This window comes from Trichosurus vulpecula, chromosome 5, assembly GCF_011100635.1.
Source record: "Trichosurus vulpecula isolate mTriVul1 chromosome 5, mTriVul1.pri, whole genome shotgun sequence".
In the NCBI taxonomy this organism is placed as follows: domain Eukaryota; kingdom Metazoa; phylum Chordata; class Mammalia; order Diprotodontia; family Phalangeridae; genus Trichosurus; species Trichosurus vulpecula.
In genome coordinates this window covers 2,260,388-2,287,063 of record NC_050577.1, presented here as the reverse complement: position 1 = coordinate 2,287,063, position 26,676 = coordinate 2,260,388, and the positions used below count along the sequence as shown (strand labels likewise).

The 26,676-nt window shown below is 45.4% G+C and overlaps 1 protein-coding gene across 2 annotated transcripts in view; it reads right to left on the bottom strand.

Moving 5' to 3' along the window:
* The window catches only part of GLCCI1 (glucocorticoid induced 1), a 69,702-nt gene that overhangs the window by 24,663 nt on the left and 18,363 nt on the right, over positions 1-26,676 (bottom strand). Inside the window, exons 2-4 of one of the 2 annotated variants that reach the window (XM_036761755.1) lie at positions 8,883-9,034; positions 5,979-6,065; positions 1,486-1,608 (exon numbers count right to left, since the gene is read on the bottom strand). In XM_036761755.1, coding sequence (XP_036617650.1) covers positions 1,486-1,608; positions 5,979-6,065; positions 8,883-9,034 — 362 coding nt within the window. The remainder of the gene's footprint in view (positions 1-1,485; positions 1,609-5,978; positions 6,066-8,882; positions 9,035-26,676) is intronic. The other variant, XM_036761756.1, reaches the window with a different exon arrangement.

Below are 26,676 nucleotides of genomic sequence, written 5' to 3'. Positions count from 1 at the left end.
TTACTATGTACAATGTTCTCCTGGTTCTGCTCACTCCACTTTGTATCAGTTCACAGAAGCCTTTCCAAGTTTTTTTTTAAATCATCCTGCTTGTCATTTCTTAAAGCACCGTAACATTCCATTACAATCATATGTTACAACAGCCATTCCCTCAATTGATGGGGAATCAGTTTCCAATTCTCTGCCACCACAAGAGCTGCTATAAATATTTCTGTACAAATAAGTCGTTCCCCCACCCTTTTTTTTTTTTGATCTCTCGGGGATATAGACCTAGCAGTGGTGTTGCTGGATCAGAGGGCATGCACAGTTTTATAGCCCTTTGAGCACAGTTACAAATTGTTCTCCAGAATGGCTGGATCAGTTTACAACTCCACCAACAGTGTACTGGTGTTGAATTTGTCCACAACATTTGTTATTTTCCTTTTCTGTCATATTAGCCAATAAGCTAGGTGTGAGGTGGCACCACAGAGCTGTTTTAACTTTCATTTCTCTAATCAATAGTGATTTAGAGCATTGTTATATGTCTATAGATAGCTTTGATTTCTTTGTCTGAAAACTGCCTGTTCCTATCCTTTAATCATTTTTATCATCTGTGAAATGACTTGTATTGCTATAACTTCGACTCAGTTCTTTATATATTTGAGTATTGAGGCCTTTATCAAAGATAACTTGCTGTAAAAATTTTCTGCTTCCCTCCTAATCTTGGCTGCATTGGTTTTATTTGTGCAAAACCTTTTTAATTTGATATAATCAAAATAATCCATTGTACTAATACATAATGCTCTCTGTCTCTTGTTTGGTCCTAAACTCTTCCCTTCTCCATAGATCGGACAGGTCAATGATTCCATGTGCTCCTAATCTGCTTATGGTATCACGCTTTATGTCTAAATCATGTACTCATTTTGGCCTTGTCTTGCTATATGGTGCGAGATGCAAGTTTCTGCCATATTTAAATTGGTATTTTTTTAAAGAAAATTTTTAAAAGCTTTCCGTGAAGAATCAAGGACGATTCAAAATAACAATTCTTAATTTACTTTGAAAATTTGAAAATAATGTTACTAATACCTAGCGTTTATTATTTCCACACTTGCAAAGCACTGTACGCATTTCATGATCTTCCCTACAATCCTGGGAGTTGGTGCTATCATCTCCATTTTCCAGTTGAAGAACCTGAGACAGAGGTTTAAATGACTTGCCCAGGGTCAGAGTCTGGGGCCAGATTTGAAATCCACTATCCCTGACTGCAGGCCCAGGACTCTAGGCACTGTGGCAACCCCTTGTGGCTTAAGAAAACAGACTCAAAGACTACAAAGTAATTTAGCAGCCTGTACTTTTCATATCCCATACTCCCCTTAATCCATCAGATCTCCACCTGTAGGGATCCTGTCCTTGGCTACAGATCACAGCCCACTAGAAGGATGCTGTAAGCTCCCCAGGGCCCCCGCCCCATAACACCCCTAACGGCATGTGACGGCCCTGGCTCACCTGAGTCTGGCTGCTGGCTGTGGGGTTGCCATGCAGAGGTGAGTGGCGGTCTTTCTCTCGGTGGCTGTGCCGGCTACTACTCTGCTTGCCACGCTGGAGCTGCTGTCTCAGCTTGGCAATCTGCTAGAGAAGAGAACCGACGAGGAGGCATGGGTGAACACAATGGCTTCACTGAATCCACTGGCTCACCCCAAACACACAGCACTGTGCTACACGCTGCCACAGCCACCAACACACAAACCACAAGCACTCCATTACACGCTGCCAGCATACAAACATGCACCAGGTAAAGCAGTCCCCAGGCTGCCCCAGCCTCTCTCCTCTCCATCTATCCCATGAATCCCCAAAGTCAAACACAAGCACCTAGTGAATCTTCAATCTGGGGCATAACCACTCACTTCCCAGCCTCTCTCATGGCTCGCGTCTGAATACCAGCCCTTTCCATTCCATCTCCAAAGTGGAGAGAGTGCCAAGTCCAGCTCGGCGTGACCATGGAAAAGTGAGCCTCAGTTTCCTTATCTGTAAAATGGGGGTAGTACCTGTCTTACAGAACTGTCTCGAGGTTCACCTGAGTTCACCTGAAGCCCTTGGCAAACTTGACAGCAGCCAGTGTACATACGTGTAGTATGTAACAGCTATGCTACACCATGAAAACATCACCTGTCACATTCCCACCGTTACTGCCTAAACACTAAACACTAAAACGTGGTTCTTTTAGTCCTCTATGGAAATGTTGCTCTTTTCTTTGACACAACGCCCCCTCCCCGCTACAGAGTTCACCTAGTCCTTTCCTCACAACAAGCCAGTGGGGGAGGTGCTGTTGGTATCATCACCCTCATTTTACAGACGAAAAAACCAAAGCACACAGAGTTTCAACCACTTGGATCTTTCCTGGGTCTTGAGCTAACATTCTCCCTGCTATGAAGCTTCCAAAGTGGGAGATAACACTCAACATCAGGACTGGCCACCCTATGCCCATCGTGGTGGTTTTTTAAAAAATCTCAACTGTCAAAGATTATTAGTGGTAACTTAATACCACAAAGTCTACAAATAGGAATAATCCTATAATATCGACAAATCACTCAAGGCAATCTTCACTTCCAGACCCTTCAAATCCAGCCCTGAGCCAATACTGCGAAGCCCATTGAGGCCGTGGCCAAAAAGGTGTTTACTGCTAAATGGGTCAGAAGCATCCACCAGGCCCAATGGCTGGCCACCTCCAGCCCTTTTCTGCTTTGGACACAACTTACAAGCAGTACTAGTGAACACCAGTTCCGTGTTTTGGGATGTAGTGAAGATTAATATTCCTTTATCACACACATGCACACACATGCACGCACAGAGCACTGATAAGAAAAAGCAAAGATGGTGACCCAGGTGTACTTCCAAAGAGAGCTAGGCCTGGACGTGAGTAGATGTGACAGAGCTGCTACAAGCCAGGTAGCTACAGTTGTGACCCTGACCCCCACCACACAGTCCTACTCTCCATGGCAGGTTCTGGGATGAGAAGGTTGACAGGCAGTGAGAGAAATCTGAACCCCAAAGATCATGGCCAGTTTATGGCCACACTCCCTCTACCTCCCAGTCCTCTTCCCCAACGTGGAGTCCTTGACAAAGGCTACAGTGCCAGGAGTGCCTTTATTCTCCATCTGCCAACGGCTTTGTAAACCACTTCCAGGGCACTGACCAGAACCTACCTTTTAATAGGATACGTGGATGGAAGTGACCTCCTTTTTTCATGTGGACGCCAAGGAAAGTGTCTCCAAAGAGGGGTCTAACTAAAAGGCCTGTTTGATGCCTTTCTACTCCCAGTTAAATGCATCCAGAGTCTGAACAATGCTGGGTAGGCCAGAGGTGGTGTGGCTGTGGTGTGGCAACAGATTAGACCAAGGGCTGGGCCTGGGCCAGGAAGACTAGGGCTCAAGACCTGCTTCTAACACTCTCTTAAATCAACACAACACTGGATTGGGGGACAAAGGATCTGGGTTCGAATCCCTTGGAAGTTCATGAAGCCCAGCACTTGGCAAAGTGCCTGGCACTGAGACTTGCTTTCCTCATCTGTAAAATGGAAAGATGCCCTCTCTAAAGCCAGGAAGAGCTGAGGAGTCTGGCGGGATCTCCCAAGTGCAGACTAAATCCCAGCTCTAGACTCCCAAACAAGATACACACAAGCCACTTAGCTTTGAATTTAAATAACCCAAGACTGTCAATCCACAAATCAATTTATGTGGCAAATCTGTAACATATACAAGCAGATAATCTATTCCTTCCAATGTTCCATCCGAGACCTGACAACTTGAAATCTGAAGACCTGCTTCCTACTTAGACTGGCCCACCTTATGGTAAACAAACAAATGATTGATGTAATATACAACAAACAATACATAAAATAATCATTCTTCCTGGACCATAAAGTACAACGTAGGCTCTCAGGTCCTGGTCTTGGCGGGAGCATCAGCGCAACTGTCCACCATGACAATGGGACAGAGGGGCCAGAACCACCCAAGACTAATGAGGGGTCCGTACAATGTGTCTTTGCTTTCAGCTCAAGCCCAGGCAGCCCACTTACCCTGTTAAGGGGCCAGACAGGGAAACATGGGCCCTGGGCACATCCGAGCACGGGGGACAGGACACTGATGCTGAATCTGCTAAGGAGACGAAGGAGAGGCCAGACAGAGCAATGTCACAAAAACCCAGGGAGAAGAGGGGGGCTGAACTCTGCAGAGAGGTCAAGAAGGAAGGGCCAATGGACTTGCAAGCAATCCTTGGTGACCGGGCAAGTTTGCAAGAAGCGGAGGGTTGGTGGGACAAAGAACAAAGGAAGCTTTTTCAAAGAGTTTGTAGAAGACAAGAGTTTACGGGTTGTGGTGTGTTGGTTTGTCTTTAAAGAAAATCTAGGCCCGTTTGAAAGCTGCAGGGCCTCCTCCAGATGACAAGGCAAGAGGTGATCACACAGAGAAGATCCTAGAAGAGCTGGGGCCAGGGGGACAGGTTGACCAGGTCACAGCATCCTCTGAGCCTGGGGCCAAAGGGGAGGGGGTGTCAAGGCAATTTCGAATGCAGAATCAAGGAGCCTCCTTGTTTAGGGTGACAGTCTCCGTGAAGAAAATGTTTGGAACAGCCACGACATAGGAAGCACCAGAAAAGTAAAAGGGTGGCCAGGCAGCAGTGAAGAGGGCCACATGCAGGAGTGAAAGGAGGGAAAGGCTGGGCATCCCTCTGGGATCCAAGCCCATGCTGGGGCAGACTGCCTGCCCCTTCAGGTGGGCCTCCTCACCACCATGTCCCCTTTCACAGACAGGGAAACGGAGATGCAGGATGCCAAGATGAAGGGCTCTCTTGCCCACAGACACCCAGTATCCGAGGCCCAGATTTCAAAAATAATTATAGGAAGCATTATCTCACACTTTCCTCTGATCCTCAGAACAACCCTGTAAAGTAGGCGCTATGATTACTGTTGTCTCTACAGACGAGAAAGCTGAGGCAGACAGGGGCTAAGTGACTTGCCCAGGGTCACACAGCTAAGAAGTGTCTGAGACCGACTCTGGGCCCCACAGCCTAGATTCATTATGCTTTCAGACGCCTCTTCTAAAGGCAGGCTTTCCTAAAGTCACCCCTGTGCTCGCTTTAGCGTGTTGCCTTCAGGGGGAGAGCACAACCCTGAGGAGTGAGAAGATGAGTCCTAGAGTTAGGCAGCAAAGCTCTGCAATCTCACACAGGAACCATACAGGGCTGCGCTGAGCAAACCGCCCCTCCCCCCCCAACCCTGACACTCTGGGGGCAAGAGGGCTGTGCTTTGGACCTCACTCTACCAGATCCTCCCTCCGGCCTGTCCCTGAGCCTGCCAGCCCCTCAGGGAAGCACCCACACTCCAAGAAAAAGCCATCCAGACTGCTGGCTGACCTCTCCTCTGCAGTGGTGGGAGAGAGAAGAGAAACCTGGCCTCTCAGGAGGGAGCCTCAGGAGGCCTTTCAGCTGATCAGAGAGAACCTCCTACTTGGACCCTACCAGACCCTGGAAGCGCAAGGCTGTAGGGAGGGGGTCACTGGCTACCCAGAGGGCTGAGACCAGCAAGGGGCGATTCCCAGTGCCCGGGCAGCAGAGGATCCTGGGATTCTGAGCCACAAGGGGCCCAAGTGATCACCTCAGCCAATGGGATCATTTTGTGGATGGGAGAAATGACAGAGGCTCACGGAGCTGAACTCAGCTGTCCACGGTCACACAGCCAGGAACAAAGTCTTTGGCAGAAGCTCTGCCAAATGGGAAATGAGGGAGAGAATGAAAAAATGTCGAGATAAGATAAAAGCACTGACACATATTTGGCCAAAAGGAGGTCCAGGCCAGAACTTCTAAGGGGTGAGTCACTCTAGAGAAGGTGAAGCTGTAATGGCCACTTCTCGACAGCCAGTAGAGGACACTAACGCTGGGAACACTCTGGTTCCTCTCTGTCATTCTCCAGTCTACCACATGGACAGCCACCACACCAGGCTTACCTCTTTCAGCTGATCCGAGCTGCCCCATGATGCTGATCGCTGATGGGATCTCTTCTCTGGCCCCTCTTCAGCCCAACAGCTCGGAGTCTAATGAAAAGAAAACACACGGTCCATTTTGGCTCACAATCATCATGAACACTGAGTATCACAGACCCCCAGAGATGGCCCCTGACAAGTTGACACACTCTGAAATTAAAGCTTCAAACCCCATGAGTGAAACGGGAAAAAACACAGAAACTACCAAAAAAACCAGAAAAGATGTGCCAGCATTTCTATAACCAACTTGCTACTCGTCAGTGACAACGGAGCCACTATCCCCATCACAGAAACAGAGACACAGAAATGACACTGAAGCAATAGACGCAGAGAGAGGTCTGCACACAGGAGGTCTGGGACGGAGCTGGCGACTTCAGCTGTTACCAAAGCAGGTGCCAGGAAGTGCCAATGACGACCAGTACAACTATGCTCCACTTCCATCCCTAAAAGCCTGTGGGAATAATCTCTACGTGCATTAGCAGCATCCCTGATGAAGGTAAGAAAAAGGAATGGGCAGATGTTCTCCAATAGCATTTTACAACGGACTAAAAGTATGGACAATATATGATCTTACTTTGCTAGACGGCATCTGATCTGGTAGAGTGCAGTACTTCCTAAAGGTTCTGTTCCAACAATGTGTCCCACATAAACCTCAAAATTAAACAAAATTCCCTGAAACCCGTAATTAAATTTTGCTGACCCTGTGATTATGAATATCAAGCTAGAGGGATGGCGAAAGTAGAGCTATCTACTAGCCAGAAGTGCCTGCCACCCACAGGGATGTCTAAGAGAGCCCGACAGATGGTCCTGTGTGCAAACGTCATTTGGTTGACTGAACTAAGTCTTGGGAACGCCGCACAGGGTAGCTGAGTGCATATGGTTGTTGGCTTGCCATTTCCTTCTCCGGCTCATTTTACAGATGAGGAACTGAGGCCACCAGGGTGAAGCCACTTGCCAGGGTCACACAGCTGGTTAAGTGCCTGAGGCTGGATTTGAACTCCCCTGACTCCAGGCCCAGCTCCGTGCACTATGGCGCCCCCTAGCCGCCAGTACCTAAGGTGCTGAGCTTCGTGGCGGTGTCCTCGGCCTGGCCAGGCTCAGTCTCCTCTGTAAAGGGGGACAAGGCTGTCATGAGGAGGAAGCGAAGGCTGAGACGCTGGCTCTCACTACTACCTGAAACCTCACCGGCAAAGGGCTCGGCCTGACTCTCCACGCAGGACACGGCAAGCAGACGACCGTGCCAGAGCGTGCAGAGCCACCCGTCAGTCAGGTTCAGGGGGGTGCGCACAGCCCACAGAAGGCCGAGCTGGGAGAGCCTCTGAGTGACTCTGAGTTTCTCCTGCAAATGACGCCTGAATATTTAACCCCAACGTTCTTCTGGTGACGGGTTCGCGACTGCACGTCTCTGAAGAGCGGAGAGGAAGAAGTGTGTAGGAGAAGCACCCCACGGTTCACTGCCCCTCCAGGCCTCCTGCCCTCTGCCAATTTTATTCATTCATTATTGGGCATTTATCTACTTAGCTGCCCCTCCACCAGCCCTTCTACTCCCTCGGAGGCCCCTAGGGGTCAGAGAGGTTTCTAGGTGAGGCAATACCCAGAGCGGAGGGCCTCAACTCAGGAAGACCCGAGTTCAAATCCAGCCTCATAGACTTCCCAGCTGGGTGACCCTGGGGAGACTCTTAACCGCACTGACCTCCGAGGGTTATGGTGAGGATCAAACAAATGAGGAGACATTTGCGGAGTACTTGGCACAGTGCCTGGCCCACAGCAGGCACCTGATAAATGCTGGCTCCTGCCTCCCTCCATCAGCAATTAAAATACAAAAACAAATCCCCACAGCAGCCACTTTCAAGGCCATGGGGGCAGGCGGGTAGGAGGGGCCTGTTCCATCTTCCTCCTTTCCCATGTCTGCTAGGTCCCTGCATCCATCGGGGCTCTCTATGGCGGCGGCAGCATCCGCCTTGCTCTTCCACAGGCCTTCCCAGCACCTTCTGAGGCATCTGCTGCATCAGGCACTGCCGCTTACCGAACCACTCCCAAGGGGAAGACACGCCACAAAAAGCTGTGCCACTTCTGTGCGTCTGGGTGCTTTTGCTCTCTGTGGTTTCTTTGGGGGATGGGCCTGGCCGTTGTGGCACCAGGTCAAAGCCCGTGTACATCTCAGTAACTTGGGTGAAGAGCTCTGAACCACAAGGTGAACAATGGGGAGAAGGTGTAGGAAAGGTGCCAGGCGCAAAGGTCTCCGAAGGAGGAGAGGCAGGAACTCCCTCGAGGTCACAGGGCTTTGGAAGCTCGCTGGCATCTCCACCATCATGCCCATAAACAGGACCACACTTATCAGAAACTCTCCTGGGCTGGATGAAAGGCCAGACCCGCTGGGGGAGGGGAGGGGCATCTGGATACCAAAGAAACTTGGGCAAACAGATCCAGCCCCAGGCTTGGGGCTAATTTAACATGCTCTCACTATGTGCTGAGAACTGTGGAGAAGGAGGAAGGGAAGGAGGAAGGAAGGGAGGGAGGGAGGGAGGGAAGGAGGTAGGGAGGAAGGGAGGAAGGAAGCAGCTGTCACCAGTCCCACCTGTGCTCCCAGCTCTTAGCTGAGGACCCACAACAGAGAGCGCTGACTTGACACCACTTCAATCCATTCATTTCAGTCACGGATTAAATGAGGCCAAACCTGAAGCCTGTCACAGGCCCACCACCTTTCCCGTTAATGAGTGAAAGGACCCACCAGAAGTGTGGCCTCCTCCAGAATGATTTCTGTCCAAGCTACTTCACCACACAGCCCAGAAAAGGTTTTTCCCTGAACAAACCGAAACCGAGCGCAGCAGAGGCAGCCCGGGGAGGACGTTCCCCCCTGGCTGTTACCTGAGTTGCTTTGTCTCTCATGCACGATGGGTAGTGGACGTGGGGGTCCCGGGGCCACTGCCCTGTGAGGTAAGGTCCTGTTATGGTATCCAAAGAAGAGGTTCGTCTTATTGAATTGGAGGCTCTCACCTGCTGAGATTTTGGCCGGTCCGCTGCAAAGACAAACAAAACAAATAATCAGGACTGTTTGGTGTATCTTTTTTTTTTCCCTTTTTGGAGGGGGGAAGGCAGGGCAATTGGGGTTAAGTGACTTGCCCAAGGTCACATAGCTAGTAGGTGTGTCAAGTGTCTAAGGCCGGATTTGACCTCAGGTCCTCCTGCCTCCAGGGCCGGTGCTCCGCTCAGGGCGCCACCTCGCTGCCCCAGGACTGTTTAGGAGTAAAGTCGGCTTTTAAGCATTCAGACGTAAAAGCAGCAACAGTTACACAGCAGGCACGTGCCTGCGAATGGGGGAAGGATGGAGCAGAATGGCCAGAGTCAGGGAGACCATCGGGGCCTGGGGGCCCTGGGAAAATCGCTAAGACCACAAACTTGTAAAGAACGCAGACCTGAGCACACAGAAGGAGTTCCACACTGGGTGGTCTCCCCACCACTGAAATCACTGGTCCAGACCACAAAGCATAAATGTGAAGAATAAATTACAAGAACCTTGGAGGTCACCTAGTCTGACCTGCCCGTTCTGTGCAGGATGAAACAAGCCCCAAAGCCTCCCTTTTACAGGCTAAGTGACATTCCAAGGTCACACAGGAATTAGAGCCCACATCATCTCACTCCAAGCCCCCCCAACTTCTTCAGGACTGGGCCAGCAGGAGCAGAATGAGGCCAATACAGAGGGTCTCCTGACTCCCACCCAATGGGCCTTTTACTCCACCCTATTATTCAAGCCAAGTCCAGGCACCAGGTTCAGCACTAGGGATACAAATAAGAAAGACAGTTCCTGCCCTCAAAGAGCTTATAATCTAAAGGGGGAAGATAAAAGACAGAAAGAAGCTGGAAGGGGTGGGGATGCTGCAGCGGGGCCACCTGGGGGTCCCATGTTCCCTTCAAACCAAGCTGAGCTGCTAACGGAAAGTCGTCGCCAAAAGGTTGGCCAACAGATGGAGAGCTATTTTGGGTCTTAGGAATCCATGAATGCCACCCACTGTGGTCAGACAGACTCATGTGCTGTGTCCACATCACCAGAATCACAAACCTTCAAGTTACTGATGTACAAACTAGAATCCTAGGCCTTGGTGACCCCTGTTATAGCTGGTATTTCTGAAGCCACTATGCACAGCTTCAGAGACCTGAGGTTAAAAGTACAGAAATCCCCAGAATTACGTGCTATAGGATCCACATGGACCAGAAAACGCAAATTCAAGTCTGCCAACACCAGTGCAACCCACGCTGACCCTCCACATGCTATTCCACACAGGTTTAAGCTAGTCATGTCCATGAAGAAAGTCATACAAAGACAACAAACAGCCTCAGTGAATGAACAAAGGGAACCACCTCATGAGTAGGTTAGGGAAGACTGTCTTCTTCTGGAAGGCAGTCATCATACCAAGAAGCACTTGGAAGACCAGGTTGTGGGGGACAAAAAGGAAGTCAGAAATGAGAAGCTGACCACAGTCCTCTTGGAGAAGCAGAGAGAGCAGAGTCTGCAGTGAAAGTGCAGAGCGACTGGGAAAGCAGTGTGCTGGCCTAAGAGCCAAGAGGCTAAAATCAAAGATTCCCAGTGCCCCCAGGCTGCCTCCGATTAACTCACAGGACCCTGAGAAATTCGCTGTGACTCTGATTTTAAAAACAGAATGTATCATACATGTCTTTGCCTACTGTGCTATTTCCAAAGGAAAAGATCAGCTGGAATTCAGTTTGGGGAACAATTCCTCACATATGAGGGCTTTCCTCATACAAAAAGTATAGTCGGCCAAGCACAGGTCTCTGAGGGAACAGACCTGGCTTCTGTTGCTGGTTTCCTCAATGGCCATGGGGCTTGACTCTGACAGAGTCCGTCACTCCACTGCAGATGAAGAGGAAGCGGCTCAAGTGATGGCCATGGCCCCCTGGAATATCAGGACTGCTTCAGGCAGGTGTGCCCTCTCCCTACCTCCACATGCATGTCAGGGACCACTACTCTGTAGAGGACCAGCTCTGAGAAAAGTCCGTTCTGGGATAACATACAGGCCAGAGGCCTGTTCTTGCCCTTGGGCTGGTAACTCGGCACGTGGGCTCTCCATCTCTCCATCTCTCCTTCAGCATACGCATGGCTGCTCAGGATGAAGGCTCTTCAAGCCTTCTCAGTACACACATGCTCTCTCCAAAACCCCCACGACACACACATGCTAAATACCACCTGTGGGCTATTAACACAATATTGTTTATGGCAAAAGGGGAACAAAAGCACAAGGAAGTCATGCATTATGCAAATGCCTGGCATGTGGATTTGATGATTCTGCTTGCCTAAAAGGTATATAAGCCCTGTCCCTCAGTTAAATAAATAAATACTCTCCTGCCTGGCCCGTGTTTTGTGTTTTTCTTTTCACTCTCGGCGGCATTCGGCCACCTCTGGCCATTTCGGCACCACAGCCGCTGGCGGCACTACTCTAAATGGAAAATCACGCTCCCTGCCTGGTGGCCTGCTTTCTGGGAATGGGCCCCTCTGAACACAGCGAAGCTGGTCTGTACAGAAGACGCAGAGTCTGTTCTTCCAGCCCAGGTCTGGCAGCCCTACTGATGGAGTTATGTCTGCCAGAACTGTAGCCCTACTGGCTCATGCCCCCTATATGATTCAGAATAGCCCTCGGGAAGGAGACAACATCCCCAACCCAAAGGAAGGACTGTCCACTGGAGATGGGCAGAGCTCTGTGAGGGGCTGGGGGTCCACTAAGTCACTGAAGCAGACTTACCTAAATCAGCTAGCAGGCCATGAAAAAATTATTTTTAAAAAGAAAGCAACTTTCTGCCCCCAAAGATGCGAAGAGAGGACAATGGCCTCTGTGGTATGGGAGCTAGCCCCAAACAGGCACCTCTCGCCAGTTATCCTCATTATACTGTCCCTCTGGAGGGATTTTTTTCTAACCCCAATTGGTGACAGTGGCTGTCCTTTATGGTCAAAGAGGACCAAAATAGCATCACTATGTTGAGGTCAAGGTACAGTTGACTGACCGTGGCTGATCACACCAATACAAGCTGAGAAGGCTCTACCACAGGTCAGGCACGGATATTCCATGAACATGTGGAGTGGAGATGGCTCTAAATCTGTACATCTCATGTTTCGTGCTAACCATGAATGATTAATGTTTCTATAATTACTTAGGTCTGTCTTTATAACTGTAAATAATGTTTGATAGTTGCATTCATGCAGTTCCTGCACATATCTTGGTAGGCAGATTCTCAAGTATTTTATACATTCTATGGTTATTTTGAATGAAATTTCTCTTTTGATGTCTTCCTGCGCAAGTATTTTTTTCTTATAGTTTGAATTTCTTCCCTTGAGAACTGCCTGTTTCCTTTTCATCATTTATTAAGAAAAGAATGACTTTTATTCTTACACATTTTAATTGGTTCCTTATATATCTTGAAAATGAAATATTTATTAGAGGAACTTGCTGCGAAGATCTGCCGCCCCCACTCCAGGCAATTGTTTCCCTTCTAATCTGAGCTGTAATAGTTTTGTTTGTGCAAAAAGGTTTTTATTTTTCTGTGATCGTCTCTCTTGTTTGACCCTATTCATAAATCTGACGGGTGACTTACTTGCTCCTAGAAATGACATGATGTTTTTTGCACCCGGTATTTATCCATTGGGAATTTATCTCAGCATATGGTAGAAGGTGCTGGTCTAAATCTAATTTCCGTTGGACCATTTTCCAATTTTCCTGGCAGTTTTTGCCAAACAGCAGGTGAGCTATTACTCCAAAGCGCTGGCATCTTTGACGTTAAGTCAAGCTTTGTTTGCTTCTGCATATCATGCAGGTAACATTCTACTGCTGCATCTCTTTTTTTGTTTTTTTCCTTAGCAAGTAGGAAATCATTTCATTACCACCAAGCCCTTTTCCTTCCTACTATTCTTTCACTTTTTGCCTTGAGATTCCTGACCTTTTGTCTAGATGAATTTCACTTTTTTTCTACCTCTATAAAGTCATCTTTTGGCAGTGTGATTGCTATGCCACTTTCCTACAGAAAGTAGGTCTTATTGCCATTTTTATGACATTGGCTCATCCTAACCATGAATAATTAATATTTCTTTTTTATAGGTAATATTCCTATAATTATTAAAGTCTTCTTTCTGTAAATAAGGTTTTACAGTTGCATTCATACAGTTCCTGCATGTATCTCGGTAGGGAGGTTCTCAAGTATTTTATACATTCTATGGGTTATTTTGAATGAAATTTCCCTTTCAATGTCTTCCTGCTGGGTTTTGTTAGGATAATTTCATTTCATTTAAATTGTTGGTTTTATTGGCATATGGCAAGGAGCCACTGGAGAATCCTTTCCCTTCTTTTAATTTCTGTCCATATTCTGCTGCCACTGGGTAAGAAAGAAACTATGTGCCCCCCAACTTTTTTTCTTCAGTTTGTGGTACTTCTCTGTCTCCTCACCCCCAATTAGACATTAGAGCATTTTAATATAGCAATGGAAAATGAATATGGCTATGCATTATTTATATCTTCTACACAACAAATTGTTTCATGATTACAGGTGTGATTAGAGGTTATAGTTAGTTGTGAATTGAGCAATCAAAATATTTCTCTAATTATTATGAAACTGCCTCTTCAAATGAGTCTAAAGCTGTTCACATTAGTCTCGAAGTACCCTCAGTCTATGGCTTGATACAGAACAGCTAGAACAGAAATACAAACAATAGTGAACCAATCTAGAGTAAATGAAGGATACACACAAGTTGGTTAAAACAGACCTTCCTTAAACAGTTACACCTTTGAAATAGTCTAATGAGGAAAACATTGCTATCTTATGTTACTACTTACTACTGTACTGTTTGTAAGAGCTCAGTTGGTAAGTGCAGAAATCTGGTCTAACTAAAATCCCAGGACCTGGATAACATCCAGTATCTCCCGAGCGCCTCCTATCAACCAACATTAATGGGCATGTATTCAGAAATTCAGTGTGCCAGAAGGCACTGTGTTAGACACTAGGGGGTCTAACAAGCAAACCAGCAAACAACCCTCATTCACCAGGAACTTGTATTCTCTCAGAGGAGACAATATCTATCCAAAAAATAAATTCAGAATAGGCAGGAAATGAGCAGTTGTGGCAGGGGAAGTGGGGGAGGTGGAAAATCAGGAAAGGTTATCAACAAAAGAAGATGCTTGAGCAGCCACTTGAAGGAAAAGAAGGACTCTGAGGCAAGAAGGAGGAGGGAGGGCAAAGCTGTTACCTTACTCTATGTAAGACACCAGTAAAAAAAATGGACTATTGAGATTGTGTCCCAAGGAGTTTCTGACCCACCCTAAGGAGGCAGGTCGTGGCACCCAGATTTAAAAAGTAACCAGGTGGCATACTGGGGCTCTCTCTGCTGAAGGCAAGTCAGAGTCCACAGCAGCCCAATAATGCCCCAAAAGCCAAGTCGATGGCCAGTCAGTGGGCCCAGCCTACTGCTTTACTCATCCACTGGACTCATGGTTACCTGAACGAAAAAGGAAACCTGCAGGACAGATGGGCACCCAGAACTTCCAACCAACCAGCCCTGACATGAGTAAAAGTTCTCTCCTCACAATGCTTGAACTCTTCTGAGAAAAGAACCTCTAGAAACTCCATAGTTATGACCAGAAGTAAACAATAATAGACCTACCTGCTGAAGAGCAGTGAGCCCAAATGGATATCCTCTGGCCATTCAGAAAGTGGTATCCAGGAGGTCATCCTGGTCAAGCTGCCTCCCATTCCATTCTGTGGGGTCTTCCCGGGGCACAGCAGAAGCTGGTGGGGGGGGGGGCAGGGGCCCTCCAACAGCCAGCTGACCCTCTGTTTTAAAGGAGCAGTGAGGCAGCTCTTTGCCTTACAAAGGGGAAGGGAGGGTGCTGAATGCGCCACATGCCAGGCTGTGCTCAGTGTGCAATACTTCAGTGGAATTTGTGCGACTATTTCCACTAGCAAGTTACCTTCCCTGGCACACTGGGCACACTCTGTTGTTGTTTAGTTGTTTTCAGTGTGTCTAATTCTTCATGGGCCCTTTCGGGGCGTTCTTGGGAGAGATGCTGGAGTAGCTGACCATTTCTTTCTCCAGCTAATTTTAAAGATGAGGAAACTGAGACAAATAGGGTTAAGTGGAATGAAGGAAGGGAGGAAAGGAGGGAGGGAGGAACGAAGGGTCATGGGAGGATAAGTAATATTTTTTTAACTCTCGGGGGAAAAATGCTCTTTATGAAATAACTATTGGGAAAATCTTGTCTTGTAATGCAGTATTTCTAAATGCTGACAGGGCAAGGGGAGGGCAGTGCTCTCACTTATATAGAATTAATGACTTGTGATTTCAGCTTTTCAAACAAGTGAATTAGTGCAGTGGGTGCTAGGTAGTGAAATGGGTAAAGCGGCAGGCCTGACGTCAGGAAGACCTGAGTTCAAATCTGGCCTCAGATGCTTACTAGCTGTGTGACCCTGGGCAAGACCCTTTAACCTCTGCCTCAGTTTCCTCAACTGTAAAATGCAGAAAATAACCGCACCCACCTCTCCAGGGCTATTGTAAGGTCAAATGAGAAAACTGCCCATGCCTAGCCCAGGGCCTGGTACGCTGTAGGTGCTACAGAAATGCCAGCTGTTGTGTTGATGACGATGACGGAGGTATTGTCAGACGCGCACTTTGGGAAGACCACTTTGCTAGGTAGCTGCATTAGTGTGGCTGCTTCTTCTCCCAGCGCCACTTGTAATGCCTCAGAAGATGGTTTTTATCAATGGTCACTGTCAAACTTCTGGGAGCGATCCTCCAGTGTAGGTGAACTGATATCACTTTATCAGAGAATGCAGTTGGTGGCCTGTCTACACTCAGTCTTCTGGCTGGGACTTGCAGGGATGGACTGGAGCCAGAAGAGGCCTGAGGCAGGGAAACCTCCCAGCAGGTATTACAACGGTCCAGGTGTGACAAGAGGAGGGTCTGCATCAGGGCGGGGGCAGATTCAGAGGAGAGATTAACAAAGAGAGGCTGCAGAAGTAAAATCGATAGACCTTGGCACCATATTGGATCTGGGGAGTAGGAGAAAATTCAGAGTCCAAGATGACTTCTAGGTTGAGAGCCTGAGGGACTGGAAGGAGGGTTGCCCTCAAAAATAACTGGGACAGAGGAAAGAGAGGAGGGTTTAGGGAGCAAAATACTGAGTTTTGTTTTGGACATTCTGAATTTCAGGTATCTACTGGGGATCAAGTTCAAGATGTCTCAAAGGCAGTTGAAGATGCAAGACTGGAGATCAGCTGAGAGGTTAAAGTAAGAAAGACAGAGGTAAGAGTCATCAGCATAGAGATGATAATTAAATCCAAGGTTGCAGATGAGTTCACTAGGTGAAGTAGCATAGAGGGTGTGCTCTGGAGGAGGATCCAGCAAAGGAGACAGAGAAGGAGCAGCCAAAGAGGTAGGAGAACAAAGGTGGGGACAGGGGGAGTGTTCTGAAGGCCTAGAAAGAAGACGGTATCGAGGAGGAGATGGTTACCAACAGTGTCAAAGGGTACAGAGAGTCAAGGAGAGGATTGAGAAAAGGTCACTGGATTTGGCAACTAGGAGATCAGCAGCGACTTTGGAGAGAGCAATTCTGATGGAATGGTAAGGTTGGAAGCCACACTGCAAGGACTTAAGAAGAGAGTGAGAGGAGAGAAAATGGAGGCACCAATTGTAGGCAGCCTTTTGGAGGAGTTTAGCTACAAGGGATAGAAGAGAAATACAATGATAGAAGGCATTTTCAGGATGGGGGAGACATGGGCACGTCTGTAGGCAGAAGAGAACGAGCCAGTACAGAGAGAGATTGAAAATAGGTGATGAGGAGGGGGTTGAGGGGAAGGCGGCAATCTGTTGGAGAAGGAAGGACAGAATGGTATCCCTTGTGCAGGTGGAGGGGTTGGCCTTGGTAAGGAATAAGGCCGCCTCATCATGGGAGATAAGTGAGGGAGAAAATGGCAGAAGGCACCTGAGTGATAGATGATGAGAGGAGAAAAGGGAGCTCAGTGTGAACAGCCTACCTTTTTTCTGTAAAATGTGAGACAAGGTTCTCAGCTGACAGAGTGAGGGAAGGAGGAACCACGAAACGCAGCTGTAGGAAGTGGGAGGGTAAGTTGATAACGGCAGTGTAGTAGGACTGCCTGGCAGCGCTAAGGACCCAGCTGAGGTTGTGTAACATAACCTGTAGTGAAGCCAGTCAGAACGGTTGTGAGATCTTCTCCACCTTATTGCAGCAGCACGTGTGTCCCCCAATGGTGGGAATGATCCAACGCTAAGGCTTGGCTGGGAATAACTGGCGATATGATAAGGGGGCGAGGGATTGGAGAGAGGACGGTGTGGCACTGAACTGGTTCACCAAGGAGTCAAGATGGGGAAAAGAAGAGAGAGTGGTTAGCGCAGGACAGATGGCCTGAGAGAGAATTGAGGGGTCAAGGCACTGTAGGTCACAGTGAGGCCAAAGAATAAGGGTCTATAAGGAAAGGAAAAGGGACAGGTGGAATGCCAAGTAATTGGTTATGGTCAGATAAAGGGATTTTGGAATTCTTGAACATGGAGGTGGCACATTTGTCCATGATGGAAGAAAGACCAAGGGTATGACCATCTTTGCGTGTGGCTAAGGTTGGGTGAAGGAGGAGCTCATGGGAAGTAGGTAGGTTGAAGAACTAAGTGGTTAGGGAGTTTGAGAAAGACATATATATATTCTGAAGTTCTCTGGTATGAGGGCAGGAGTTGGGGAGGAGAGAAAAAGCATGAGCCAGGTACTGAACTCATTGAGGAAGGAAGGAGAGTGATGACAGCAACCAGGATTTTAAGTAGGTGGGTAGAGATAAACTATATGAACCTCAGTGGAGGAAAGGTTCCTGAGATGTGACAGCAAGGGAAGGCCTGGAAGTGGCAATGGAGAGCAAGAGGTGTTCCACCCTGCCCTCCTCCCTTAACCAGTGAGCTGACGAGAGTGAGCGAAGGTCCAACCAAAACTGGCAAGGAGGGCCAAGAAGTCCACAACATCGGAGGGAGCAAGGTTTCATTAATGATCAGATAGATGGCAGGAGTAAGAGGAAAAGATTTAAGATGAAGGTATGTTTGCTGCCTATGGAACAAGCATTCCAGAGGGCACAGTGGAAGAGGTGGGTGGTGTTTGGTTGGAATTCTGAGTTGGCTGGCACTGAGGATAGAAATAAGGAACTAAGGGTAGGGGGCAGGGAATGGGATTTGGATAATGACCTACAGGGGTTCAGAATCACTAGGCTATGATCTTACACTTATTTAAGAGCCTACTATGTGCAAAGGGGCTTTAAAGTGGGCAGTTAAATTTCTGACATTTGTTCTGCTTAGGGCCCTCAATACATCTAACAAAGAATAATTTCAACGCCCTTCATCGTTGTCATGACAATGATTAATGTTATGTCAGGCCACAATATCAGACACGTAGGGGCAGGAATCCAAGAAATGCATGCAAAGATTCCCTACCCAAGACAAAGGCCATGACAACCAGGCAAAGAAAGATGAGAAATTCACTCCAGGAGCTACTGCATGAAGAAAGAAACTAACTGGACAATACAGGCAATCTAAGAAATAGGAAAATAAACAAATAAGTGAGGCTAAGGCAGGCGCAGTGCGAAACAGAGGGTAGGCCTGCCCAAATAAATTAAAACCGACTGTTTCTATTTAGCCCGAAGAGTGTCTAATCTGACCCACTGATTCCACAAAGGAAATCCTGACCTCCTGAAAACCACCCAGAGCACCTCAGAGTGTACTTTACCAAACCCACGGGCTGGGCTTGGAGGCAGGAGGATTTGAATTCAAATCAGGCCTCAGACTTACTAGCTGGGTGACCTCTGCCTCCATTTCCTCATCTATAAAACAGAATGACAGCATCTACTTCCACCAGAGCTGTCGTAAGGACAAAAGAGAGACTCTCTAAATGCTAGCCATTACTATCACATCACGCTGACTTCTTATGCCATTTAGTTTCTATTGCAGAGACTGTTTCGATGTATACAGTAAAATGAAAAGAAGTTATTTCTGGCTAGTCATTCTCTGAAGACATTAAGCTGAACTCAAGTGTCTGTAACACTTTCAAACCATGTCCCATCCTTGAATGCTTCAGACTGATGCTTCCCTGTAGCATGGAGGGGACCAAGCTTCCCAAGACCACCAAAAGAGCTCCAAGTTCTCCCAAGCTCAAGTCAAGAAAACCCGAAGGACGGGCAGGCCACCCAGTCTCTCTCTTTTGTAATGTATCTGTCAGATCACTCCCAGAAGGCTAACCTCAACCATTCACAAGGGTCATCTCCTAAGGTACTGAAAGTGGACTCAGTGATTTCAAATGCCGCTGAAATCCCATCAACATCAGAGAACAGCCAGGATGGGCAGACACTCAAAACTTCAAGAACTCCTCACTTACAAGGTACAGAGGTGTGTGGGTTGGATAATTGTGAAGACTTCACAGGGTATGTCTAATGGAGAGGTTTTGGGATTTGGCCTTGTAATTTTGGGAAGGCATGTCCCCCCCCTCTCTCTCAGATGTTAGAAGATAATGAACTTCCTGCGAGCTATTTGTTCTCCACTCTGGGAAGGGTCTCTCCTTCCTCCATCCCATTTCTCCTTCTAGACTTTCAGACGCCACCTTGGCAGTTGAGTTCTGATAGGGAAAAACCTGGACGAATCGGATCAATCTTGGTCCTCTCTGTAGTTTTCGCGCCTAGACTGTAAGCCCACCCACCCCAGCCAACGGTGAGAAGGGATAGAGGTGGGTGGGAATCTTCTTCATTAAGAGTATAAATTAAGGCAGGTACCCTTTTACCTTGCCTCCTCCCTTATGGAGGTGTACCCAGATCTTGCAAGGTTTGTAGAATAAATTTACTTTGTTTCTCTTAAAGATGTCTCTCCTATTATTTAAAATTTCTGTCCCATACAGATTTGGAGGTTCCACCGAGATTTGCACTCTCCATGTGGGCAGGCACCTGGCTCAGGGCTTAGCCAGCACGCACAGGAGATTTCTCCAACTAGCTGAGCGCCTGAGGGCAGGCCTGGTCTCACTGGGAAGTCACAAACTCGGAGGAGAGGAACTCGGAGAAGCAAAGTAAAAAGGGGGAAAATTTGAGTGCACTAGGAGCTGAGTGGAAATCAGCCGGCCGTGAAATTTTCAGTCGCGAACAGTCATACGCCGTGTGACCGAGGGTAAGTCCTCAGTATGTCCTCTGTCTTTGCGACCCAAGAGTGTCGACTGACAGATTTAAGGAGTCTGAGAAGACACTCGGGGACTGAGCTAAGATCGCAAGGTCTTAGGAAAAACCAAGCCACCTGGCCTTGGAGTGCCAGCGGATTGGAATTTGTGGGGTTTCTAACCCAGAGACGAGGGTGACCTGTCTCGTGTAAATTGGTTGCAAATCTCAGCGCTTGGACAGCCCTGATGTGCTGTACCAAAGTAGAAAGGAATGGCCATAGAAAGAGCTCTTAATTTGACTCAGGTGGGGAAAAATGGGTTCCCCTGGTAACGTTGGAAGTGGGTCTGAATTCGAATTCGAAATTGTTCATGTGAAATGTCTGTCTGACTAATGTTTTGTCTGTGTTTTTCTGTTCTATGTTCAGGTAAAAATGTTTTAACTCTAGGAAACTGAAATGGGCTCCTTTGGTATGCTAAGCAATCAGAGCTGAAGCTGCCAGCCAGGAGGGCTGGGGGCTCTGAATTAAGGGTTGGTTGGATTCTAAAGGAAAAAATCTGTGTATTTTGTATTGGGTTAGCCTATCTAACATCAGGCAAGTGTTTAAACTGTAGAGGAGAAGTAAAGGGGCCACTTTAAAGAGGCTCAGTGGTTTGCTTAGGATGTGATTAAAAAGTGTTGATCATTTTAACCTTTAAGTTTTAAGGTGAAAAAGAAAGCAGCTCAGAAAAAGAAAGCTGGGTGAGTATGTAATTTATTATTTACATGAGATGTTTGAGGTAGTTTGGGGGCAAGATTAGGAAAGAAAGATTGAAATTGGAGATACAGAGGGTAAAAAAAAAGAAAAAAAGTTAAGGTAAAAGTTTGGGAAGGATAGAGAGACTGGTATGGAGGAGTTCGATTGTGGGGGTAGAGGCTGTCCACGTGGCTTGGGGTCCATGTCCTCGGGAGCCACCCCCTCCCCGCCTCCCCCCACTCCACCTTAGGAGCTGAAACTTGTAACCTGTAGTTAGTGATGAAAGGTTTTATTGAATCTCTGGGTATTTACAATAAGAAATTTTCTGATTTGTATAATCAATAAGCTTTGGCCACGTAAGGTATTACTGAATTTTGTTTTCACAAAGATTATATAAAATCATGGTTTGAAGCCATCTGCTAAGGGCTAGGAATAGGAAAATTAGCATGTCTAAGAGGCTGGCTCCTTTGTTCCCAAAGGGACTGGACGGCCCAAAGTAATTTACCTGTGGCTGAGATCTTCAACTCACCTTTGTCAATCCTCCTCAGCAAGTGAAAGGGATTTTCCCCCTCTCTTGCTGAGGCAGACAAAGAGAGGGGAAACAGAAAATATTTTAGCTTGGTAGAAAGAATGAGTGGGGGAGCTGCAAACCCACGTGCTTTTTTTTTTGGAAGAGAAGTGCTAGCACCCCCCCACCAAATATCCTTTTAGGCATTTTGTTGATTGCCAGTATGCATGAGATGAAGCTTAGAGAAAGCAGGGTACCAAAGTCAAACCTGGATGATTCATGAAAGCAGATAATGATATGAAATAAAGTTTTTCTTTTTTAAGTTCATTCATGGCCAGGCAAATATTCCTGATGCTTGGGCCAGAGGTAGTGGGTGTTAAAGAATATACAGCTAAATAAGTAAAGTGTATTTAAGATATTAATGTATTAATATATGTTATGCATGTATTTATATATTAATGTATTAATATAGAAATACCAGAAGTTATAGGATCAATAATTCCTATATGTGATAATCTGGAATTGCAATCTGAAATTTATTGTTTCTGTATTTCTGAAATTATATTTCTAAAATTCTTAGATTTTGTAATTTGAAAAGACTATTATTCAATTTTAATCTGAGTTTGATACATGTGAATTGGGTGTGATGAAAATTGGGTAATTCTAAACCGTCATATTTGGTTTAGAAATGTATTTACCTAGACTGAAATGAGTAGTTCAAATTTTTCATACATAATAATGTTTAGGGCATTACATTTCTATAGTATAACTTTTGTTAAGAGTTGTATTAGTTTAAGAAGTTGGACTATTGCTGTAACCTAAGAAATTATAACTTTCAAGTTTTGTCTAGAAGTTCAATAGAAATTGTCTTTGCTATAAATCAAGTATTTATCCAGAGGTCTTATTGAGTCCTCTTGTAATCTCTCTCAATTCAGGATACATTGTGAAATGTTAAAATGCGGTTTTATGAGCAGTAATCTTTTCTTTTACAATGCTAAGAGTATTGGGCCTTAGAAATTATGTTAATGTTACCACTAGTGATTAAAGTTAAATGTTACCACTAGTGATTAAAATAATTGTTCTTATAATCTAGATGTTGCTAGATTAAGAATTGTAGTTAATTAAGAAATTGAGGTTATTAACTGAAACAAGAACTTTTGAAACCATCTAGTCATGAATTCTTATCAATCTTGTATGGTTTTCTGTGTAGAGGAATTCTTATGGAAAAAGTTTTTAAAGTCCTGGTAAACCTTATTATTGTGATAAGGTAAATTTAATTGGGTATGTAATTTATAGAAACTAAGTGTCCTCCCATTATAACACTTTTTGACTAAGGAACTTTGTAATATCTAAGAATTCTGGGCAATATTTGAGAATGAGGACATTTGGCACCAACTTAGTTAATGAATTCCAGTGTTTAAGGGTTAATTTGCTGTAAGGAAAAAGAAGGAGATGTCTATCATTTTAAAACCTTCTAAATAGTTGTCTTCAGGAAAGGTTAGCGAGCATGCCTTTTAACATCAAAGGGAAGTAATTCTAGAAATTCTGTAATAACAAAGAATTGAGTTGTTATAAATATTTTGAAAAATATAGGGGTATGATTTTCAAGCCTGTATCATCTAAAGATGTATTTATGTATGTTAATCTGGAGGTTTATGGATTAACTGGTGATGGCACTTGGGGAATATGAATGAATCCAAATGTTTAAAGGTTATTTTGCTTTAAAAAGGGGAGAATGCTTTTGAAAAATGCTCTGTAAAATCTTTTTGTATAATTTTCAGAAGGCCTGCTGAATTTCCACCTGTAAGCTAACTGGTTTGCAGTTCAAACTACTGTGAGGTTTCCAAGTTCTGGGTGAGAACCTTATCTGTAGAAGTCTTGGGAGGGTGGTTAAAGCATGTGTTTTATGTACCCCAAGAAAGGCCTATTCAATGTCTTATTCCACATTTTTGAGTAGGGAGGCAGTCTGCGTTCCTTACTCATCCCCCCCCCCCCCCCCCCCCCCGCAGTTTAAATAAGAAGAAAGAGTTCTACCTTTGCCCACCTGTCAGAAGGGAAGGAAGGGGGAGGGGCAACAATTACTGGGATTTGAGTTTTTACTGAAAGAAGGAAACAGTAGGGGTCAGAAGGCTCCAGACCTCACTTTTTAAAGTCAGCAAAAGTGATAGGTTTTTAGAATAAGATTAGGTTTTGAGGATGTGGGTCTTAAGGATACAGTTTTTATTAGTGAAGCTTGCCATCTGATGGGAAAGAACCCACCCTCAGGGGAGATGTTGTGGCAGATCTCTTTAATCAGAAATAAGCAAGTAGTGACAAAATGGAAGTTATCTGCCAGAATCTGTTACCATTGTGAAAGAAGTTGGTTTTATGGGGAATTAAGGGAAAATTGGATAAATGCAAATATATATGTGAAATCTTGTTTTTAATCAAATGACTAGTTATATTGGTACTCTTGTATAGCCAAATGAAAGATAATATGGTTTCTAAAGTATTAATGGGAATAATTTGAGGAAAAGGGAAGTTTTATGAGATAATATTGGTTTACAAATGTAAGGTTAAGCCATTATCCCATAGACTAAGGCTGGGATTTTAAAGTTATATTGTTTCTATGTGAGATAGAGTTCTTAGATGTTTGTTTTAAAGTGATATGAGAGCAATTAGATATTAATACAAATAGTGTAATTAATCACTGGAACTAAATCAGAGACATCTTCAGTTTAGGGAAAAGAATTTCCATGTAAGTCTCTTTAGGAGAGAAGTTGTAGAATATTTCTGTATTGATGGGAAAAGTTAAATGTAGATTTGAATTCATTCCATCATCTAAAACATAAGGATAAAGTTATATGGTTTAATTCTTTCAGATCAGGCATAATTAGAGAAGAATAGGAAAACAAGAGAAACTGATGCAAATGTGTTAGAGCAATAACTTATGATCTTAATAGGAAGACTTTATGAATGAGGGAGGAAATGCATGCAAGCTATTTAAAGCTAGTTTTAAGGATGTTCCTGAAGCAATGTGAGATTATATTCATTCAATCTTGCCACTCAAAGACTTTATGGGACTATTAACTGACTGTTTGTCTAACTCCAGGTGTGAGTATCAAGGAAGGCTGATCCGAGATGCCAGCAGCCCTGTGGGAGGGCAGGCATGAGCTGCAGGTATGATTTCTTGGCTAAGTTGAGAGGGCAACTGTTCAGCATGTGCTGAGGTGGGACCCTTTTGACTTGATTTTCTTAACTGAAGCCTGGCAGACTAGGCCTGGCTCAATGTAGCTTACAGTTTGACATAACTTCTGCCTGGAGTTGATAGGAATCTGGGGAAAATATGGTCCCCTTACTCTGAGTCCCTACTCTCTTGGTGGCAAATTTCTATAATCAGAAGGTTTTGTCAGTACAGTGAAAATCCATTAAAATATTGATTATGGAACATCTTAGATTACCATAGGACTGGCAGTAGCATTTTTGCATAGGTCCGTATATGAGTTAGACTTTCTCTCAGTAATAGTATAGAGATAATTAGGTCAAGGGCTTGTGAGAATATTATTTTGTTATTTGGTTAGTATCAGGCTTGTCTAAAGCTTTGTTACAATTAGTAATGTTAAAAGAAGAATGGCTTGTGGCTTATTCTGTAAATGCCACCAAAGAAACATGGCATGACAAAAGTTTATAATATTGTATGTAGTGTGATAAAAATTGGTTATTCAGTGTGTTTATGTATGTGCTGGAGTCCATTGTTAACTCCTTAAGTGAGGTATCATCCTCCTGGTGAGGAAATTAATAATGAGTGAATGTAAAATGTAAGAAACTGGGTTCTGATGTGAATTTCTTAAACAGAACAATTGGTCAAGGTTCCAATTTTGAATTTGTAAAATGATCAGGGTCATAAGGATTAGAAATGGTAACTTAAAATTGTGCTAAGGTGACTTTTGTAGGAGAATGGACAGAAAGCTGGTTCCTATAAGGAGACAAGAGGAGGGTGCTGGGATGCTGTGCTGAGAACAAATGCCAAGGACCAGAAGACTTGATGCTCCCTGCTGGACAGCTATACTGGAAAAGACTTTTTGAATCTTAAAGGGACAATTGCATCATCGTTTTCCTTTTGGGTCTCTGTATCTGTATTTACAAAGAGGACTGCCCCTTTTGATTTATCAATGAGTTGGAGATTTTGAGGAATGGAAACCTTAGAAAAGGGTAATGGGGATGCAACTTATATTAGCAATGATGTGTGAGGTCTTCAGATTAGTATAAAGAAGAGGGGGGACTGTATGGAGTGGATAATTGTGAAGACTTCACAGGGTGTGTCTAATGGAGAGGTTTTGGGATTTGGCCTTGTAATTTTGGGAAGGCATGCCCTTCCCTCTCTCTCTCAGATGTTAGAACATAATGAACTTCCTGTGAGCTATTTGTTCTCTACTCTGGGAAGGGTCTCTCCTTCCTCCATCCCATTTCTCCTCCTAGACTTTCAGAGGCCACCTTGGCAGTTGAGTTCTGACAGGGAAAAACCTGAACGAACCGGATCAACCTTGGTCCTCTGTAGTTTTCCTGCCTAGATTGTAAGCCCGCCTCTCAGCCAATGGTGAGAAGGGATAGAAGTGGGTGGGAATCTTCTTCATTAAGACTATAAATTAAGGAAGGTTCTCTTTTACCTTGCCTCCTCCCTTATGGAGGTGTGCCCAAGTCTTGCAAGGTTTGTAGAATAAAATTTACTTTGTTTCTCTTAAAGATGTCTCTCCTATTATTTAAAAATTCTGTCCCATACAGAGGCAAAGTCTCTAATCCAGGTGGACCAGCGAGCGAGGGCCTTTTAAAAACACACTTTAGTTAGCTATAAATGGCCACCGGTTCTGCCGGGGGTGGGGGGGAAGGGGACTCCTGACTGTTTAAGATTATTATTTGACCTGAAAGGTGTAGATGTTACTCTACTGCCACTACTAAAATATTTTGGACCTACATGTCTACTTGGCTAGCATTTAAAAGGGACTATTTAGCCACATTCCAGAAGTCCTTACAGTAAATGATATCCACAGAAAAGCTATACCCACAGACTTTCACTGGTCCAGTACTAGAATTCATCCGGGAGCAGAAGTGGGAGCAGTAGAGTGTGGGTCAGCACACTAATCATCATCCCTGACAAGTGAGAGCTGGATGGAAGGGAAGAGGACAAGGAAGACAAACTAATATTCAGCTGGAAGTATGTTCCAGTTTAAGAACAGCAGAGAGGGAACGAGGACCACGAACCCAAA